Here is a 21693-nt window from a genome sequence, read left to right on the forward strand (position 1 = left end):
GGTTTGAGGAAGGAGAGTAGTTTAAGAAAGGTTGGTTCTTATCTGCATGATTGTTGCATGCTTCTAAGCATCTTTTAGGATACATATTTGTATATTAAGTTCTGCTTTAAGTTGTGTTTGTGTTTTAGTTCAATAGAATTAGACCTTTCACTCATTATCAAAGAAAACTACACAGCATTTATTGTAAACACTTGTTATTCTTTATTTGGTCCCAAGATATAGGTCAAGATTACAGTGTCACCAAGAAAACATAATACTGCATATCAGTAACTTTTATGAACAATAACACTCCCATGTTGAACACACACACACACACGCAGAGGGAGAGGGAGAGAGAGACTCTTCTTTAAAGACTTCTCTTTTGGCACAGCTCAGTCTAGGCTGTTGGGTTAGTTATTTTGCCCATGAACAGGATGGTCTTGGTGCTGTCCTCCAAGATGAAGACCAGGAAAGGCCTGTTGAGGTTGATGATGTTGGGGAGGGACATGGGCATGATCTCAATGGTGGTGACCGCAGCCGCCTCAGTGCCCTTCTCGTCAACACTCAGGACTGCTTTGTGGGCCACCTAAGATGAAAGGAAAATGTGTTTGTCAGTAATCCATCATTTCTTTCAATTATTTCACACATTTGGAGATACGAGAGCTCCAAAGTAGTTAGCGTGTAAATAGCCAGGTGATTGGCTGACTCTTACCTTCGACACCTTGACCTTCTCCTCTGCCATGGCGGAGAAGTCTGCTGCATCTGTGAATGCGTTGACCATTCCCATCTCTGTCAGAATTTCTTTGAGCGGGTAATCAGCAGAGATGGAGAATTTTGGCAGGAAGACATCAACAGAGCTGCAATACACAGAGGCAAAAAAAATATGAGTCATTGCATTTCCTCTCGGTCACTGCTTTGAATATATAATTTAGGCCAATTCACAGATGTTCCTCAAAATGGAAAAAAAAAAACACACAACACACATTTCTAACTGCATGCCATTTAGCCCAACAGGAAATGGTAAACGCAGAAATGCAGATGCATGAACACATTTATTAAGCAGATGCTTTTTATCACAAGGCAGTCCTGCAGTTTTAGTCCCAACTTACTTCCTCAGCTAAGCAGCAATAACACATCTAAGATTCATTATGACTCAGATACAAAAAAACACAACAAAAAACACTCCAGTCACCTCCGGAAGAGGTTGTCATGCCAGTGTCTGAGGTGATCTTTGCAGATCATGGCCTCAACCTCCTTCATCTTCCCTTCGTCTGGCAGCACGATCATCATGGAGGCGTTCCCCTTGTAGGGCAGCATGAGCACCGTGGTGAAGTTGTCCGAGTCCTCATAGAAGTCGTAGCGGCCGGTCCGTTGCATCATGTCCACTGTCACTTTTGTCTTCTCGTCCACGTGGAAGTCTGCCTTGCGGGTGAACTTCTCATCAAAGAGCTTCTCCCATTTGCCTACAGAGACAGATTTCAGGCTGCAGTCAGGCTCAATGGACAATGATTTTTTTTTTTCCCAGGTACAGTATTTTTTTTTATCACCTCGCCATGTCAAATAACGAGATTATGTTTACATTTATTGATTTAGGAGATGTTTTGGTCCAAAGTGACTTACAAAAAGAAGGAATAATATTCAAGCTACATTGTCGAGGAGACCTTAGTTAACTATTAATACAACAACAATAAATACAACAAGCTATGGTAGTACCTGAAATAGGCCTTTGTCAGAGCCTAAAGAATGTATAATAAAGGTCATGTCAAGTCATGGCCTACCTCTGAAGTGGACATAGCTGATCAGCATCACGAGGGTGTCTGGATCCAAACTGGACACCATGTCATTGATTTTGTTGTTGGTCTTCTTGGCGATGAACTTGTTGATCTCCTGCACTGCCACTTCGGGCTTGGAGAAATCCACGTTGAACGCCTCGCTCTCAAAGTAGTGCTTGGCGTCCTCCAGGAATTTGTCCAGGACCTTGAACCCATCCTTGATGGCCAGTGCGCCGCCGGCGTCCAGCTGCATGTCCCCCTGCGCGTGGCCCAGCATGTGGAGCATGTGCTCATAGCCCTCGTTGACCTCTGCTGGGGTCAGACTGCTGTAGCCCAGCGTGGAGTAAAGCTGCGAGAGCGTCTCGCCCTTAGCACCCAGAGCCAGCATAGACAGGGCAAGAGAGACGCCCACGGGCGAGAAAAAGACGTTCTTGGAGCCTGCGTCGGGCAGCGCGTTCAGCTTCTTGTAAAGGGCGAAGGCGAAGTCGGCGTTGTGTGGACTCAGCTTGTGGCAGAGTGCATCTGCGCCACCATGGTGCGGGTGCGGCTCGTCCTTGCCGTGGTGGAGGTGGTCGTGGTCATGGTCATGGCCCTCGTGTGGGGCAGCCCATGCCACGGACAGCAGCAGGACAATGGTCACACAGCAATGCAGAACGCCTCTCATGTTATGACCTGGATCACAAGGGGAGCAAGAGAAAAAGATCCACAGTTGTAGCCTACAGCAGGCAACTTGTAGGCATGTTCAGATCATAGGCAGTCCAATCGTTATGGTGTAAAACTAGTAAAATCCCCCCAAAAAGAACCACAAATTACTCCAAAACACACACTTAGGAAAAGCAAGAAAAACAATTACTCTAAAATAAGAACACAACATTTAAATTGGGCTTGGTCAGTCACAGTTCTGCTGCAGTTTTCTATTTGGAAAACAATTCTAAAAGCTTTCCTAATAAATGTGTGAACTCGTTTACAAACCATCTGGCAGTAGCTTTTAAAATAAGTTTCACCAGTAATTGTACAAAACTATACAAGACCTATAAAAAATCCAACCCCATAACTACAACAGTCATAAAATCAGGTCTAGAGATGTTACTTACCACCAGGTTTCTCTGTGCCACAAACTTCTTTGGCAGTGGTTTGACATTTTATAGACTTTTTCTCAATCAGCTGAGTAAACCCCAGTAAATAATTACCCACGTCACCTGTAGATCCTTTGACCTCAATTGAACACTTACACCCACTACATACAGTGATGTAACATGTTGGTTGAGTCAGTAGCTAGAAAGGTTGAAAATGTGTTATTCTTTGAGTGATTCAAAAACAGAATCCACTGTATACATTGGGTGGGTTTATTTACAGACACACACACGATTATCTATTCAATCAAATATATAGTTTGTGTCTTCAATGAATTCGCAAATAACCTCAAACAGACATTTCAGCTGAAATACAAGGGAGGCATGAAGCAAGTGTAATGCAGGATTCTCAATAGTTCAAAAGATGTTTTCCAATTCATATAGGCCTAATCAAAATCAAATAAATGGGGCCCCTTGAATAAATGAGGATTTTTGGGACAGTTTATTTTATTTTTTATTTCTTGGTGTGCATCTGGAATGACCAGTGAACTGCTTTGGTTTTTGAAGTGCTTTCTCTTATCACACTCTGCAGTAAGAGTGTTATCAACATAGAAACTTGTCATCTCTGCTTAAGCCATGTTTGTTTCAGAGACTGATTTTGCAGTCATGCCATGTTGAAATATGTAGCCAGTGACAATTACAGTGCAGATGACAAGGGATATTAAATGAAGTAAAGCAATTTGAAAAATGAAATTTCGTAGTGATCATGCACTGAATACAAAACTCACTACTTGGCTGCGTGTATACTGAATTTTTAGGTTACTTTCTATTGGTTCAATTCTCTCAATTGCTGTGTTACGGCTGTATGTGTTCCCTGTGATGTATGTTTGTTCCAGTGCTGTTTGTCCCCGTTCTCTCCCCTCCTCTCTACCTCTGCTCAGGTGCTCTGCTTGTAATGACCTTGATCAGCACCTGGCTTGGTGATTGATTGGGAATTAAAGGCTCCAGGATCCAGTTCCTGAGGAGAGGCTTTTGGTCTGGGGACTGCTGGCTGTCTTGCTGCCTCTCAGCCTGGGATTTTGTCTTGTCTTTTGATTTGGACTTTGTGTCACGTCTATGTGTTTTTTAGGGTTTATCTTGATGTAATAAATCCCACTGGTTGGGTACATTTTAAAAGGTGTTATTGCTATTTATTAGGATTTGGGGTCAGTGGTGGGTTTTTGTTCACCCCTAAAGCGCCACGTAAAGGTGTGGTGTAACATGCTGTTATTTGAGGACATCATTTCATGCATTTCTTTGAAAATATAAAACTTGAAGTATCAACACATTCAGACCCAGAGGCAACATTGTGTGATTGTGATGTTTTGTTGCAGCTGACCCATTGTAATCATGAGTCCACTCCCTGACAGAGCAGAATGTAAACGTTCCCCTATCTGGAGTACAGAACTCAACCTAATTAAGCCCCAGACTTTGGTCATTAGACATTACCCCTACCCATCAGGTGCAATCATTGATAGATATCAATGCCCCCCCATTAATGGAAAATATATAGGCTACCTGAAAGATAACCTGTCTATGATGCATCCTAAACAGCGTGCTGGGACAATTCTGCTCAAAGTCTCATAAAGCATCCGAGTCAACGTTCATTCCCAAACACCCATATACAGGGATGATTACTGCACGGGCCTACCGGGCACAGGCCCAGGGGCCCAAGGGGTCAGGGGGCCCTGAAGCCCAAGCCTTTGCATGGAATCATGGAGGATGTAGGCTATGAATCTATGAATCTGATTGAATTTAGTATTGTCCAGCCCCAAAATGCAGCAGAAATCAGAATACAGGAAATCACGTCAAACAAATTAAAAATGTTTTGGGGGAGGACCCACAAACCCCCTCCCACATATACAACAATAAGTGGGGGGCCCTTACTACATCTGGGCCCAGGGGCCCGAAAGTTCATAATCCGCCCATGCCCATATAGGCTACTTCAATCCTCTATTTTCAAAGGTGATTCAAGTAGGAAGAGCATGGCCCAAAGTAAAGTAGGACTGAAACTACTGTAATAAATGTGAGTTTTCTTTGTTTTGCAACTAAATTGCAATAAATGCCAAAGCCTGCAAATGAACACAACCAGTTGTTTGGGCAAATGTAACAATCTTTATTATTAATTCATATGTAAACATTAATACGGATTTAAAATGTGCAGGGGGTTCACGGAAACAGAGTTAGCAGCAGAGTAACCAGCTTCATTAAATTAGCTCTCATTAAAGGTAGACGTTAAATCGCACACTGCGTTCCACACGGTCACTGGCACACACGTCCCCCTATAAGAAGGCGCTGCAAACTATTTGATCAATCCACTCTGAAAATTACACACGCACCCGCAACCGTTTAAGAGAAGTTACGATCACTTTGCATACACAACTACCCCACTAACCCCGTTATCATCCCCCCAATGCACTCCTAAGAACACACACACACACACACACAGATGTAAAATTTCCCCTTAACTCGCCGACCGGCGACACCTCCTCCTTGGGTCTGAGTTTGTGGCGCTGATTTCCGAGTCCCAGTGGAGCTGGACAGCGCAGACGTGGAGGGAGGACGTATCGGCTCACCCCACGCCACGGAACACCAGACAGCAGACAGCTGAACACCCCAATCAGCCTCACCTGTTGCAGTTAATTCAATTAGTCCAAATTCAGTTCCAGCGGATTAACAATCCCCACAGTCCCACAATTCACTTACATCACACTACCTAAATTCGTCAGAGTGAATAATTTGTGTCAACTCGCCGCAATGTAGATTTATTAACGCACCCGTGATGATCTACATCTCCATTTAAACCAAATGTTTTAGAGCGCACGTTGAGAGATGTATCCAGGGCAGGGCTGTACCTACACATATTTGTTGCACGTGCTACAAAAATTATTCTTTGCGATGGATGATTTAGTACCAACGTTACAACGGTCCTATACAGTTTTGCCTATGGCTACCGTGAGACTGAGATGCTTTTTGTTTATTCGAAGTGCGTGTTTAGGGTGTGAGAGGGGAGTCGATGTGCTTTGATTCCAGCTTGGTAGTTGTAGTCTATCTATGCGATTAAAAAACACGTGTGTGTGAAGTATCCAAACAATGATAACGCTTTCATTATGGCTGCTTTAGCCACAGACAGACCTTGAGCTACAGTGGGTTGGGTTCCATTTATAAGTGTCCACTTCATTCGCGCTTTCCATGATTAACACAGCTGCGTGAAATGTATTAGGGTACAACCGGGACGATTGAAACGGGGACGAATGAAACATTCCGGTTTACAGTCATAATTTGGACAAAACATAGAGCATATTAACCTCCGTTGCTCAGCCAAATGCCTTCCTGTTACGTCTTAGTATCACGGAGTTACAGGCTATAAACGATGTTTGATGGTCACAGGTTTACATCATTAGCGGTTTATTTATTTATTTATTATTAAAGAGTGTTTTTCATTTAAAGGTTTGACTTCATGCTTATTAAGTAGAGCATTTAGTGCTCTCCCCAATCCCAGACGTTCACATTGCAATGATTGTTTGTAATGGATGCAAAACAGCCTATCATGCTAGATGTCTATGGCGGGACGATTGAAACACCCGTTTCATTTGTCCCGACCAGGCAGTAACCCCCATTTATTCTAAGTCAATGCACACATATCTGTGTTTATACTATATTTTATGCAGGTGGGACATGGAAAATCAGTTTTAGAAAGATGCAAATATATTTGGGGCTATCAGGTAGGGGGTCGAGTTTTGCCATGTTAACCTATCATGAAGGGCACTTATTTGGATGTGTGGTGGCTTTAACCACGTAAAAACAGAGTGAAATAACATTTTGTACTATAGAAACATTATATAATTCGAAACATGCATTATTCTAGCTATATTAATGGCATAGTGGATGCTATTTCCATAACCACGAGATAAGCGCTTTACCATGGCGTCAATGAGTTGTTAACAGACATGAACCAAGACATATAGCCCAGCAGCAATCTATCTAAAATAACACATACTTGAAGTACCATTCATGATATGTTGTCAAATATTGAAATTGTGGGAAGTTTACATAATTTAAGATGTATGTTTCATTCGTCCCCCATGCTGTTTCATTCGTCCCAGCCAGGAGGGACGAATGAAATAAAACGCACGTTCGACTTCTCCTTAAATAACTCTTGAACGGTTTTGTTCAGAGCTGTAAATGCAACTGTATTCGACAGAGGATAGATATAGGTTGCTAGAGACAAAATATTAACTTTCAGTGTTTTACGATGTCTTTGTAAATTACATTTAATTAAGAAGTGTTTCATTCGTCCCGGTTCTCCCCTACTACTGATATGCAAAACTATTAACTTTTCGCCAAGAGGTGGCAGCTTAAGTCCGCTTGATACTGTAAGCCATTGGTTCCCAAAGGAGATTTTATTTGGGTCGCCAGGCAGCATAGCCTAGTGACCATTTATGTTGTGTAATAGCAGGGCCTACCTTATATAGTTTGTTAAATCACGGTTTGGTCATAACTTCTCTATGCATTTTTGCATTTAGAATAGCTCTAAAACCGGGGGGCGAACACGTCGCAGGGGGGGGGGGGGGGGGCAATCAAAAAATTAAACAATATTTCTATCGGGTGCTTACCATGGACTATAGGCTGGGTGAACTCAGCCTGATCTGCCGGCTATTTCTTTTTCGATTTCTTAAAAGATTGAGCTTGGTCTGGCGAAAGCCAGACTAACCATGGACCTCATAGTTGCAAAATGCAAGGGAACATGAATCATCCAAGGGCGTAGGTTTGGTCTCAGCTTTGGTGGGGACATCCAATCCCGCACCCCCCCTGACAAGAGTCAGACTGTCAATAGACAATAGCCTCTTTCATTATTTATAGTAGCTACTCTAAAGTTAAACTAGCATGTCCGACTGGAGAGAAATATGTGCAGACGAAAACAATTGTTTAAACGTAAATAAATGTTTGACCACTAGATGCCAATTTTGTTTCTCATATAACAGAAGCTAAGCATATCTTAAATTTGCCCAGATCATATAGTCATATGTCTTTCCTGCATACAAAGTGGTTTATTCATTTTGTAGCCTATCCTTTGGCTAGCGAGTTTAACCCTTCTACCATAATGTGTATGATAGTGTTATTATGACCGCCGCGCAGCGAAGCGGCGGTCATATAGGTTTAGTCAGATTTTTTTTTTTTTTTTTCTTTTTTTTTTCTTTTTCGCATGCCCAAATTTCCGTCAATGATTCCCGGGACACTGAAAGACGGGGTACACGAAACTTGGTGTTTTTTTTTTTTGTATGTTGATCTCAAGGGGCCATGTCAACCCATTCCATAACCACTCATTTCATGTATAGCGCCACCTAGTTAAACACAAAAAAGTAAAAATGAGGTGTTGTAATTGAAGGTATCTGTGACCTAACATAGTCAAAACTGCACGAAATTGGAAGTGTAGGATCATTATGACACCCTCTGTATGCATGCCAAGTTTTGTGGAATTCCGTTCATGGGGGGCCACACAATAAATTAATTTATGTTACTATACACCAACTGGCCTGTAGGTGGCCGGAGACAGTTTTCTGTGAATATCTCGAGAACCGTAGGGCCTAGGAGGTCCACCTTTTTTTATGTATGTTGGTCTTAAGGGGGCATGTCAACCCATCTCATTACCACTTATTTCATGTATAGCGCCACCTAGTTAAAAATTAAAAAGCAAAAAATTAGGTGTTTTCATCACAATATCTCTGGCTGACAAGGTCAAAACTGCACGAAATTAAAAGTGTAGGATCATTATGACACCCTCCGAATGCATGCCAAGTTTTGTGTACTTTTGTTCATGGGGGGCCTTACAATAAAATAATTTATGTGTACATTTAGTGACGTACACCAACAAGGATTCCCGGGACACTGAAAGACCGGGGTACACAAAACTTGGTGTGCATGTACCCCCACATGGATAGCATGTAACCGTCATTCTTCGTTTTGACACAGTTCTCTGTGAATATCTTGAGAACTGTAGGGCCTAGGATGACCAATTTTTTCCGTATGTTTGCCTCCAGGGGTCATGTTAACCCATTCCATGTGCACACATGTGCATAAACAGATACACACGCACACACATACATTTACAGTAATCATACGTATGACACATACTCACACAGTAGACATATGTACGCATGCATGCACATGCACAAACACACATACGCAGGCAAACACACAAGCACGCACATACACACACACACACACACCCACACACATAAACATAAATTTGTACACGCACACATGCACACAATTCAAGAATTTTTCCCGTCATCTACTCCCTGAATTTTTGGTCATTGATACCCGGGACACCGAACCACCGGGGTACATGAAATTTGGTGGGTATGTAGCCCCACTAGACTTTTACGGAAAAATTTCATTTCGTCCCCGGGGACCACCACCACCCCATGGTATGTTGGTCTCAAGGGCCCACATCAACCTGGCTCATAATCACTCATTTGTGATTTGCACCCCCACCCCCCGGTAAAAAATGAAAATGCAATATTATTCTGCTTTAATCGCCCCTATCTTCAGTTAAGATGTTCAGAACTGCACCAAATTTTATGTGTATGATTGACTTGGCATTCTCTGGGGGTATGCCAAGTTTCGTAGAATTTCATCCATGGGGGGGTCTAAAAAAATTAGGTTATGTGTACATTTAGTGACTGTACACTCATTGGCCTGTAAATGGCGGTGCACACATATACACATGCACACACACAGGCACCCACATACTATCGGTATTAGAAAGGCCGATACATAATTACAAATTCAGTAGGATTAAAAGAAAGCCAAAATAAATATTCATCATCATCATCATGGCTGCATTTTCAGTATTGGCGAGTAGTAGTCGTTTGTCCACTAGATGGCGCATCGTTGCAGTGAGACGTAATTTTGTTGGAAGTTAAAAGTGGGTTGGAAAAAACAATGGACGCTTCCTACAAGGACTGTAATTTACGCAGCGAACATCTAATAAGGATAGGACGATGTTCACATGAAGTGTAATTCCCATTTCTTCTTGAAGCCAAAATGTTTATCCGACAAGCTTGGTTTTTACTGCAGGTACGTTAATCTTGTAATATCAATAAGGACCTAGGTAATGTTACCGTTAGCGTTGGTTGAGTGATGGAGGCATTTGATTGATTGCATTTGTAGAAAACTATAAATGCGGTTATACCAAGCAAATGTATAGCAGCACTGTTTGTATCTTTCGACTGTCATTTATTGCACGTGCTACAAAATAATTCTGTGCAATGGAAGATTTACCAACGTTACACCGGTCTGATACAGTTTTGCCTATACATGCGTGAGACTGAGACGCCTGTTTATTTTGTTTTAAGTGCGTGCAGGGTGTGAGAGGGGAATCGATGTGCTTTGATTACAGCTTGGTAGTTGTAGTCTGTAAAATTAAAAAGCACGTGTGTGTGAAGTATCCAAACAATGACACCTTCATTTCATTATGGCTGCTTTAGCAGAACACCTTAAGCTACTGTGTAGTGGGTCCCATTTAGAAGTGGCTACTTCATTCGCGCTTTCCTTGACTCATGGAGCTGCGTGAATGTTATTACAACTTTTCGCCACGATATGACCGTTTAAGTCCGCTTGATACTGTAAGGCGTAAGCCATTGGTTTCCAAAGGAGATTTTATTTGTGTCGCCAGCATAGCCTATTGACAATTTATGTTGTAAATAGGCCTACCTTATAATCCTACCTGTATCTTAGGGAAGCTAACAGCTTTCTATTAGGATCTAGTTTGTTAGTTACCGTTTTGTCATAACTCCCTGATGCATTTTTGCATTTAGAATAGCCAGAGCGTGTATATCTCAATCGGAAAATTAAACAATATCGGGTGCCTATGGACTAGGCTGGGTGAACCCAGCCTGATCTGCCCGCTATTTATTTTTTGATTCCTTAAAAGATTGAGCTTGGTCTGATGAAAGCCAGACTAGCCATGGACCTCAGTTAAACAATGCAAGGGAACATGAATCAGCCTATATTTGCACGAACAATAACAGACAAAAGCTCTTCAACTTTGGCCCGTTAAAATGTGTATGAACAGTCTAGCGACGCATTTCATCAAGGCCCATTTGGACATGTCAGTTATTTGCACCACTGGTTAGATGTAAAACAGCATTTCGTTTCAGACTAGGCTACTGTTACTTAATTTGTGCATTAACAATAACGTTTCAGACTACTGTTACTTAATTTGTGCATTGACAATAAAGTATTACATGAACTAAAGATGACACAAATCTTATGTAGAAGAAGAAACATTCACAAAAAATCCATCCATCCAAAAATGACCTTTGTTTTTGATAGCTGTTGAAAACGGCATGGAACTGACAGAGATGTTTTTGTTTATAAATACATAAAAAATAAATAAATAAATAACATTATGCTAATACCTTTTGCTTTTCCCAAATACAATGTAGCCTACAGGTGTAAGTGACCTTTCATCAATCCAGTTGCAATGGATGAACTGTGATGAACTGCCCTACTTGTGATTGTTTAGAGATTTTAAAAGTTTTATAACAATGCTACATCTTCTTTGGCTATTCTACAATCTATTCACCTTTTCAGCACCAGTAGGCTACTTTCTGTGCAGCCGCACACACACACTCAGGCATGCTAAACAAGCATACACAAAAGTTTCAAGAGTGGGGGATGGAGTAAAATATGGAGACAAATTGAAGTGTGATTTATTTTCGCGGAACGGATGTACAGGACTGAGCGGCGGTCATATTTTGTACCGCTATGCGGTACATCTAGTTTGGATATTATTCATCAAATAATGATTCATTATATTTGAATAACCAACAGTGTTAACCTATTCACATTGCCAACACGTTTTTACAGCATGTGTCATAACAATGCAATGACAGTCCTTCAAACGAATTTGGGTCACCCTTTTATTTCTCTGCATTGTGTAGGCTACACTCAGAAATACATAATATAAACAGAATAGAAACGAAAAATGTCCAGATCCAATGTTTATTGTGACTTCCAAGATTCTAACTTTCTCTCCAGTTGGACATGCTAGTTTAACTGCATGGAACTGACAGGGATTGTTTTGTTTAATAATAAATAAATAAATAAATAAATACATTATGCTGCTACCTTCTGCTTTTCTCAAATAGGCCTACAATGTAGCCTACAGGTGTACCTTTCATCAGTCCAGTTGCAATGGATGGACTGTGATGAACTGCCCTACTTGTGATTGTTTAGAGATTTTAAAAGTTTTATAACAATGCTACAATTTTTTTGGCAAGTGCTACAAATCTATTCACCTTTGCAGCGCCAGTAGGCGACTTTGTGTGCGGCTTGCACACACACATTACAAACAAGCATACACAAAGGTTTCAAGAGTGGGGGATGGAGTAGAAGATGGAGACAAATTCATTAATATGATTTATTTTCGCGGAATGGATGTACAGGACTGAGCGGTGGTCATATTTTGTACCGCTATGCGGTACATCTAGTTTATATTTATATCTTTTTATAGATTTTTAACTCCTTTAGTATGTTAGCCTGCAAGTTGACTAATACTAACATGCTTTATCACATACTTCAAACATTCTAGGGGGTAGTTTTGCAAATGATTAGGCATTAGTCAAATAGATGCCACATTTGCACTGAAAATAGCCTGCTAAAACTTCCTTTATTATTCTGTATATTTAAGTATATATAAGTATATTTTGTGAGTGCTCTGTGGGACAATTTGAGATAGCAACAACTGCAACATAGGCCCTTGAAAAGTCAGTTTGGTAACAATAAGTTGATTTCCATAATAATCTGTGCAAACAAGAATGTGTGTGTGTGTGGGTGTGTTTGCATGCCATTGTCTAACAAGGAAGTATAACATAAAATAAGGATATAAGGATGAATTATACATTCATTTGCAGACTTCTGAGTATTATTATGACCGCCGCGCAGCGAAAATATTTTTTTTCTTTTTCGCATGTCCAAATTTCCGTCAAGGATTCCCGGGACACTGAAAGACCAGGGTAGATGAATCTCGGTGGGCATGTAACCCCATATGGATAGCATGGAACCATCGTTTTTCATTTTGATCTGTAGCCCCCCTGCTGGACTGCACCCCCCGAAACGAGGGTAGGGCAGACACAGTTTTCTGTGAATATCTCGAGAACCATAGGGTTTAGGAGGACCATTTTTTTTTGTATGTTGATCTCAAAGGGCCATGTCAACCCATTCCATAACCACTGATTTCATGTATAGCGCCACCTAGTTAAACACAAAAAAAGTAAAAATGAGGTGTTGTAATTGCAGGTATCTGTGACCTAACATAGTCAAAACTGCACAAAATTGGAAGTGTAGGATCATTATGACACCCTCTGAATGCACGCCAAGTTTCGTGGAATTCCGTTCATGGGGGGGCCACACAATAAATTAATTTATGTTACTTCACACCAACTGGCCTGTAGGTGGCCGGAGACAGTTTTCTGTGAATATCTCGAGAACCGTAGGGCTTAGGAGGTCCACCTTTTTTTTGTATGTTGGTCTTAAGGGGGCATGTTAACCCATCCCATTACCACTTATTTAATGAATAGCGTCACCTAGTTAAAAATTAAAAAGCAAAAAATTAGGTGTTTTCATCACAATATCTCTGGCTGACATGGTCAAAACTGCACGAAATTGAAAGTGTAGGATCATTATGACACCCTCCGAATGCATGCCAAGTTTTGTGAACTTTCGTTCATGGGGGGCCTTACAATAAAATAAATTATGTGTACATTTAGTGACCGTACACCAACAAGGATTCCCGGGACACTGAAAGACTGGGGTACACGAAACTTGGTGGGCATGTAACCCCACATGGATAGCATGGAACCATCATTTTTCGTTTTGATCTGTAGCCCCCCTGCTGTACTGGACCCCCCGAATGGAGGGTAGGGCAGACACAGTTTTCTGTGAATATCTTGATAACCGTAGGGCCTAGGATGACCAATTTTTTTCCGTATGTTTGCCTCCAGGGGTCATGTTAATCCATTCCATGTGCACACATGTGCATAAACAGATACACACGCACACACATACATTCACAGTAATCATACGTATGACACATACTCACACAGTAGACATATGTACGCATGCATGCACATGCACAAACACAGGCACATACGCAGGCACACACACAAGCACGCACGCAGACACACATAAACATAAACATGTACACGCACACATGCACACAAGAATTTCTCAGAATTATGAACAGGCAAGATGGGGGTGGGGTTGTATAAAATTAATTTTACATGTGAAATCTATGAACTAATCATGTTTTGGTACTTGTTGTCTAGCAGATACCAGTGAGAATTGAGTGTGGATAATGCAATTTAGTGAGACAGTTAGAATCATATAGGCCTTTCAGCGTGATTTATTTTTGTGGAGAAAATGTGCTGGACTGGGCGGCGGTCATATTTTGTACCGCTCTGCGGTACATCTAGTTAAGACCTGCATAGAAAGGCACCTGCCCTGTTCTCTCCCTCTCCTCTCCCTTTCACTCTTTCTTAAGCTGCCTGTTTCCTTCTTTCCTCTGCTTCCCTTGGCATTTAGAAATATTATAAAAATGATAACCAAAGTTTAATCTAGAAATACATTTTAAGAGTTCAGACCTCCACTCAGGCTAAATGCTATATGTCACAGAACATAGTGCATAATATATATCACTGACAGGTCACACCACCTGCTGTAGATGGCAACACCACCTGCTGTAGGCCTAGATGGTAATAACTTGCATCATAAAATAAATAATGGATGAGGGAAAACCTGATGTTGCAGTGCTTATGAATATTTCATCCATATGTTTGTATTATTTAATTATTGGCTAATAGCTAGCCTTTTATGGTTATTATGGTCATGGGTTTAAAAAAGATTCAATTGTATGAAATTTCCATCCATCATTGCATTTAAGTAGGGACCAAAATGATCCACCAGTGAAATGCTGGTAGAATATGAAAGTGACTGGTAGATTTCAGACACAAAATAATGATGTATGCCTGCTATTGACTAGCTTGTGAATTTCACCAAATTTCTTTCAGTGGTTGGTAGATATATTTACATTTTAAAAAGTAAATTTCCCACCTGCACTTAAGTATCATTGTCAATGCAAATTCTTACTCACCTCCCCTCTTTCTTTCTGACTGTAGCTCCATTTCTGTAACTGTAACACGAGTTGGTTTAGTTGGTTTCAGTCTGTCAGTCTTCCTCTAGGCCAGTGGTCCCCAAACTACGGGCCACCTCATTTTGGGTGGCCCCCCAAAACATGTCTGTGGTATATAGCATCTGGTCCACACGGGAGTACGACATGTCAAACTATAACCTCCGTAATTTCCCCCATTCATTCTCTATGGCGAGTCCCCAACTCATCTAAAATGTGGTGTCTTGAAATACTTTGGGTTCTACACCATAGATGGTAAAGTGACCATTAAATATAATGTTAAAGAATGTATCTGTGGATTGTGGCTTTACATCGGTCGAAGTTGATTCCATGTCGTGGTGTCTCACGTAACTCAAAGCCAGGCAAGCTGAGGACAGGCGCTCTGTTCCATCGTCGTTATGGTAACCAAACAAGTCTTCTTCTGTCTAGGTTTGTTTCTACGTTTAAGTGTTGTTCTTCTATGTGGTCCACCTACTGGAGGGGAGTGTTTACAGCAGTTCCGTTTCACACATGCGCAGTCTACGCGTCACTTTGACGCGCGGTCTTAAATTTCAGTCGACTCAAAGACGCGACGCATGCTGTAAAAATGACGCAATTCTCGTCACACACTCACCAGTGCCGCGTGCGCGGGACGCAGACGCGGGACCGTACCATAGGCTTTAACAGTACACATGTAATACTCTTTTTGTCCACTGGGGGTTGTTTTGGCACTGTTTTGCATTTACCATCGAAAACGGAATGAAATGTAGGCACACACACACACACACACATAAACATAAACATGCACACAAGAATTTCTCAGAATTATGAACAGGCAAGATGGGGGTGGGGTTGTATAAAATGAATTTTACATGTGAAATCTATGAACTAATCATGTTTTGGTACTTGTTGTCTAGCAGATACCAGTGAGAATTGAGTGTGGATAATGCAATTTAGTGAGACAGTTAGTGTAATACACTTGTGTGTATTAAATGTAATGAACACCATGAGTCTAAGGTAGCCTGCATCAACACAAACTCAGGTAACATGAATGTTAATAGAGAATGAGAAGCCTAGGCATTTTTACTGACAAAATTCCTACAATACATGAGCATACCATATTAGTGTGGATCCAAGGGTTTCTCTCCCTGGAAAATGTTGAAATCCTGGCTGCTAAACACACCATTTAAATGCAGTTTGTATATGGGTAAAAAAACTGCAAATTCTGAGAGACTAAGTCAAATTTGTAAGATATTCAGTTGGAATTCTAAGATACTAAATAAAAAAGTGTAATTATGAAATGCAAAGTATGCATGTCATAATTACAAAAAAACTGACTTGTGTCTCAATTTTTTGGCTTTGTCAGCCTATCTCAATTCTGACTTTATTTCTTCTCAAAGCATTGATAAAGTATATCAAAATTCTGAATATCTGCCTCTCATCTCAAAATATAAACTTAGTATCGCAACATTTTTACTTTTTCCCCAAGTGTTTGAAAAGGCCTTAAGTGTTCTGACTATCAAATGTATATTTCATGGTACAGTTCATTTAAATAGACATAATGAATATGGGGCGCCAAATGTAACATGCCTTATTTCGTGGACAGAATGACTTTTGTGTGACTAAATACATATATTCATTACGAAACCATGTTACATCGTAACGCCTTTTGTCCACGGAATGCACAAATTGGTTTGCATTGTGTCCACGAAACACTAAGAGAGCACATCATTTCGTGGACGAAATTGACTGATGGCCTTTTCCTTTCGTGGACATAATGCTGAATGCACTATTCACTGTCGTAGACGAAATAAACTCTTTTTTTGGTCAAAAGTAATTCTGTCTACGAAAATACGGAATGCACCTACACACATCATTCTGTGAATCCCATTTCAATTTCGTCCACGAAAGTATTGTGTTGTGTTACTGAAGGCATTCCGTCCACGCAATAGTAACTTAATAACTTACGAAATGCATTCAGTGACATGCTTTCATTCTGTGGACGAAATGCATAACAGAATCACATACAATACATTTCATGAGTCAGCAGTTTACGAAATGAATTATGTGTCACGATAATTTCATTACGTGGACGAAATGCATAACAGAATCACGAAATCAGTTTTGTGACCTGCTGCAATACATTTCGTGAGTCAGCAGTTTACAGAATGAATTATGTGTCAGGATAATTTTATTATGTGGACGAAATGCATAACAGAATCACGAAATCAGTTTTGTGACCTGCTGTAATACATTTCGTGAGTCAGCAGTTTACGGAATGAATTATGTGTCATGATAATTCCATTACGTGGACGAAATGCATAACAGAATCACGAAATCAGTTTTGTGACCTGGTAAAATACATTTCGTGAGTCAGCAGTTTGCGGAATGAATTAGCCAGTGGGTAGCCTAGGCTACCATTTAGAAGTGGCCACTTCAATCGCGCCTCCCGTTAGTCAGAGCTCCGTGACACAAAGGAAAGTCCTCTATTTGGACGGGCAAGTAGGCATAGCGATTAGGCCTATTATGCGCGCACTCCAGCGAGACGATATAAACTAGGCCTACTGTTAGGCCTACAAGTCGCGATTTATTAGGCTATCCAATCGCTATACTGTTTTCATGAACATTACAGGAATCCACTTCTTGATTGTTTTAAATTGCTTAGCCTACCCACGAGTTTGTCAGTTTCACTTGCACAGACACGCATAGCCTTTGAATGAGCACTTACAGCATACCACTACTACCACCTAGGCTAATGTTATGCCTCTATATTTGATGAATTAAGAAGTAGGCCTATGCATTGATCAGGGAAACATTTAGTTTCTTTTTCTTTCGGTCCACGGTTCCAGCAGTTGTGCCGCAAAATTAACAGACAGAAGCACCGGGCATGGGCCTAATCTAGCCTAAATTCGTGGTCCAGTGGACCAGCAATCTACTCGTCGAAGAGGCTCATAGTTTGAAGATCATAGACCATAGATAATTGCTTCTTCAGATAATTGCCTCTGAATGCAGCCAGCTGCCCCGTTTACCGGCAATGCTACAGCGGACTTAAGCTGCCACCTCGTGGCGAAAAGTTGCAATACATTTTACGCAGCTGTGAATAACTGGAGGCGCGTGCCACTTCTAAATGGGACCCACTGGCAAAATGTATTTTAGCAGGTTACAAAACGTTTCATGATTCTCTTATGCATTTCGTCCACCATCCATCTTGATGGCTCCACCAAGCTTGTGTGGGGAGGGGCGGAGTCTTGGATGGCGAGCACTTTTTGAAAGCAAACTCACAAAGAGTGCTCGCCAAGGTCTCATCCAGGTCCGCTTGCTGAGTCTCCGCCCCTCCCCACACAAGCCCGCGAAACTCAAGCCCGCGAAAACAACAGGTCTCATCCAGGTCCGCTTGCCGAGTCCGCCACTGCTAAGCTCACGCTGCGCGGCCCTCTGTAGAGACAAAGCAAGCCGTAAATGAACTCTGCACTCGTAGCTGTGAGGGGCTGAATGAAGCACAGGGTAGCTAGGTGCGGAGGTTACTAGCACCGTACACCGACATCTTCGCCGCAAAAGATGAGGACTGCACCCGAACAAGCCTGGTCCAACACGATATCGACACCGGAAATGCCCGGCCCATCCGACTTCAACCTCATCGCTTACCGTTCGCCAAACGACAAGCAGCTGAAGAAAAGATAAAAGAAATGGCCGCGGCAGGAGTAATAGAGCCTATGCAACGGGCCAGCGAACTTCGAGCGGCTGATGGAGCGTGTCCTGGCGGGCATTCCACGAACATGCTGCGTGGTTTACCTGGACGACATCCTGTGTCATGCAACGGACTTCTCCGGTGCCATAGGACATCTGGAGAAGGTGTTCGACGCCATACGAGGTGCTGGGCTCAAACTGCACCCAAAAAAAAATGTGCCACCTGTTCCGGAGGCAAACCGGGTTCCTGGGCCATGTCGTGGGGGCTGCTGGAGTGGCCACCGACCCAGCTAAGGTGGAAACGGTGAGACGTTGGCCTGTTCCACGCGACGGTGCTGAGCTGCGGAGCTTCCTTGGCCTGGCGTCATATTACCGGCGTTTCATTCAGGACTTTGCTACAGTCGCCAGCCCGCTGCATCGATTGACGCACAAAGGCCAGCTCTTCGAGTGGACACAGGAGTGCGATGCGGCATTCCGGCGGCTGCGGAGGGCGCTATGTGAGGCCCCAGTGCTCGCTTTCCCTGACCCTCGACTGCCGTTTATCCTGGACACCGACGCCAGCGACGTAGTCGTCGGCGCCGTCCTCTCACAAGCAGGCGAGCAGGGCGAGCAAGTGGTCGCATACTTCAGCCGCTCACTGGACCGAGCGGAGAAGAATTACTGCGTGACCCGCAGAGAACTGTTAGCTGTGGTGGTGGCAATGCGCCATTTCCGAACCTACCTTTACGGCAAACGGTTCCTGCTGAGAATGGACCACGCGTCGCTCACCTGGCTGCTGAACTTCAAAGAACCAGAGGGCCAGCTGGCTCGCTGGTTGGAGGCGCTCCAGGACTACGACATGGAGATTCGACACCGGGCAGGTCGCCTTCACAGCAACGCGGACGCCCTGTCCAGGCGTCCGTGTGCAGCAGACCAGGGTCCAACACTGCCACTGGAGGGAGGAGAGGAGCCTGGCCGTGGCTCAACCGGAGCCCGCTCGTCGGCTACAGGCTGCATCACCGCTGGCAGAAAGAGAGAGAGTCGCTGTTTTCAACGCTAGCCAGCGTCGCGCCAATGAGAGGGTCAACGCTCGCCAACAACACGCCAGTGAGGGAGCCAACGCTCGTCAGCAGCACGCCAGCGAGAGACTCAACGCTCGCCAGCGCCGCGCCATCAAGAGAGGCTCTGCTCGCCAGCTTCACGCCAACGAGAGAGTCAACGCTCGCCAGCAGCACCCCGAGGTCGTCTCGCCGCCTTCCGCTACCAGCTACAGTGATCGAGAGACCGGAGACAACGCACCGCAGCCCAACCCCACAACGCAGCACTGCAGAGCGGCAGCTGGGGCCACGGACGCGCAGTCGCCGGTGGACGTCATGTCAAGGGAGGAGATCCGGAAGGCGCAATCGGAAGACGCCACGCTCGGCCGAGTGTGGTCATGGATCGAAGCCGGTCAGCGACCACCATGGACTGACGTATCAGCACTCGATCCAGAGACCAAAGCGATTTATTCACAGTGGCCGGGATTAGTAGCACGTCAAGGACTATTGTATAGACACTGGCGAGCTCCCGATAGACAATCTGACATTTTCCAGTTGCTGGTTCCTGCTGGATTACGAGCCTGTGTACTGGAACATGTGCATGGGGCAGAGGGTGCGGCTCATTTCAGCAAGACTCTTCGTCGGCTGAGAGGCCACTTCTATTGGCCGGGCTGCAGGCTGGACGTTGAACTGCATGTTCACTGCTGTGACGCCTGCACAGCGAAGAAGGGCCCCACGTGACGCTCGCACGCTCCGCTGCAGCAATACGCAGTCAGGGCTCCCATGGAGCGGGTAGCCGTCGATGTCATGGGCCCACTGCCAGTCACAGAGCGGGGAAATCGCTACGTGCTCGTGGCCATGGACTATTTTACTAAGTGGCCGGAGGCGTATGCGGTGCCAGATCAGAGCGCCCACACGACAGCGGACAGACTGGTCACTGAGATGTTCTGCTTGTTCGGGGCACCGGAAGAGCTCCACAGCGACCAAGGGCGGAATTTCGAGGCAGAGGTGTTTGCTGAGGTTTGCCAGCGCATGGGCATCCGGAAAACGAGAATGTCACCTCTGCATCCACAAAGCGACGGGATGGTGGAACGGTTTAATCGGACTCTAGCAGTGCAGCTGGCCATATTGGCCGACCGCCGACAAAAGGACTGGGACTTACACTTGCCCCTGGTGCTCTGGGCATATCGCACAGCGGTGCAAGAGTCAACGAAATGCACACCGGCAGCTCTGATTATCGGGCGAGAGCTACGCACGCCAGTGGACTTGGTGTTCGGTTCGCCTCCGGAAGCGGAGATTGGAGGTAAGCCAGGGCTGGAATACTACAAGCTGCTACGCGAGAGACTGAAAGGAGTACACGAGTTGGCCAGGCAGGCTATGAGTGAAGCTGGAATACGTCAAGAGCGAGCTTACGATACGCGCTGTCGCGGCCAGGAGTTCCAGCCCGGCGATAAAGTTTGGGTGTACTGCCCGGAGAGAAAGAAAGGCATTTCCCCGAAACTCACTAGCCAGTGGGTCGGGCCGTGCGATGTCTTAGAGAAGCTGTCTGATGTGGTCTATCGTGTGAGACTGATTAAGCATCGGAGAGTTGTGGCTCTCCACCGTGATCGACTGGCCCCGTATCGACCCCTGGCCTCAGCTGAGGGTCGTGGAGACCTGGACACTGACTCTGTGGAACTTGGTGACAATGGAGCTGTGGCTCTAACACCGGTCACCGTGCAGCCTTCACCGGAAGTCACTGCCGCGACAGCGGGGCGCCCCCAACGCCAGCATCGCGTCTCAGCCAGGCTCAAGGACTGCGTAGGGTAAGACTTGAGTCAAGGGGACATGGACTAAGTCTCGGGGGGGCTGTGTAACGAACTGAGCCTAGCTGGCTTATGACTGTGCTCCCATGATGCTGTTCAGTTCATGTGTTATGTTGAATGACAGGTTAACCATGCAAGTTACCAATG

General features: G+C 43.9%; 1 protein-coding gene across 2 annotated transcripts; it reads right to left on the reverse strand.

Moving 5' to 3' along the window:
- Nucleotides 1-177: 177 nt before the first annotated feature.
- On the reverse strand, nucleotides 178-20710 carry LOC121711043 (alpha-1-antitrypsin homolog). 2 transcript variants are annotated; one of them, XM_042094329.1, is made up of 5 exons: nucleotides 20706-20710; nucleotides 1758-2423; nucleotides 1172-1442; nucleotides 692-836; nucleotides 178-565 (listed from the first exon to the last, which is right to left on the reverse strand). In XM_042094329.1, the coding sequence occupies exons 2-5, from the start codon at nucleotides 2413-2415 to the stop codon at nucleotides 377-379; spliced, it is 1263 nt and encodes a 420-aa protein (XP_041950263.1). In that variant the 5' UTR covers nucleotides 2416-2423; nucleotides 20706-20710; the 3' UTR covers nucleotides 178-376. The 2 variants fall into 2 exon arrangements, with proteins under 2 accessions (XP_041950263.1, XP_041950264.1); XM_042094330.1 differs by lacking the exon at nucleotides 20706-20710 and adding an exon at nucleotides 2846-2901.
- Between the last annotated feature and the right edge of the window lie 983 nt (nucleotides 20711-21693).

This window comes from Alosa sapidissima, chromosome 6, assembly GCF_018492685.1.
Source record: "Alosa sapidissima isolate fAloSap1 chromosome 6, fAloSap1.pri, whole genome shotgun sequence".
In the NCBI taxonomy this organism is placed as follows: Eukaryota; Metazoa; Chordata; class Actinopteri; order Clupeiformes; family Clupeidae; genus Alosa; species Alosa sapidissima.

What these genes read in the sequence shown, in the direction of transcription:
- LOC121711043 (XM_042094329.1), bottom strand. Translation starts at nt 2,415, where the DNA reads ATGAGAGGCGTTCTGCATTGCTGTGTGACCATTGTCCTGCTGCTGTCC. An exon ending in CATGACAACCTCTTCCGGAG is followed by an intron (nt 837 to 1,171) that starts GTGACTGGAGTG and finishes TGTGTATTGCAG; the next exon opens with CTCTGTTGATGTCTTCCTGC. An exon ending in AGAAGGTCAAGGTGTCGAAG is followed by an intron (nt 566 to 691) that starts GTAAGAGTCAGC and finishes CTTTCATCTTAG; the next exon opens with GTGGCCCACAAAGCAGTCCT.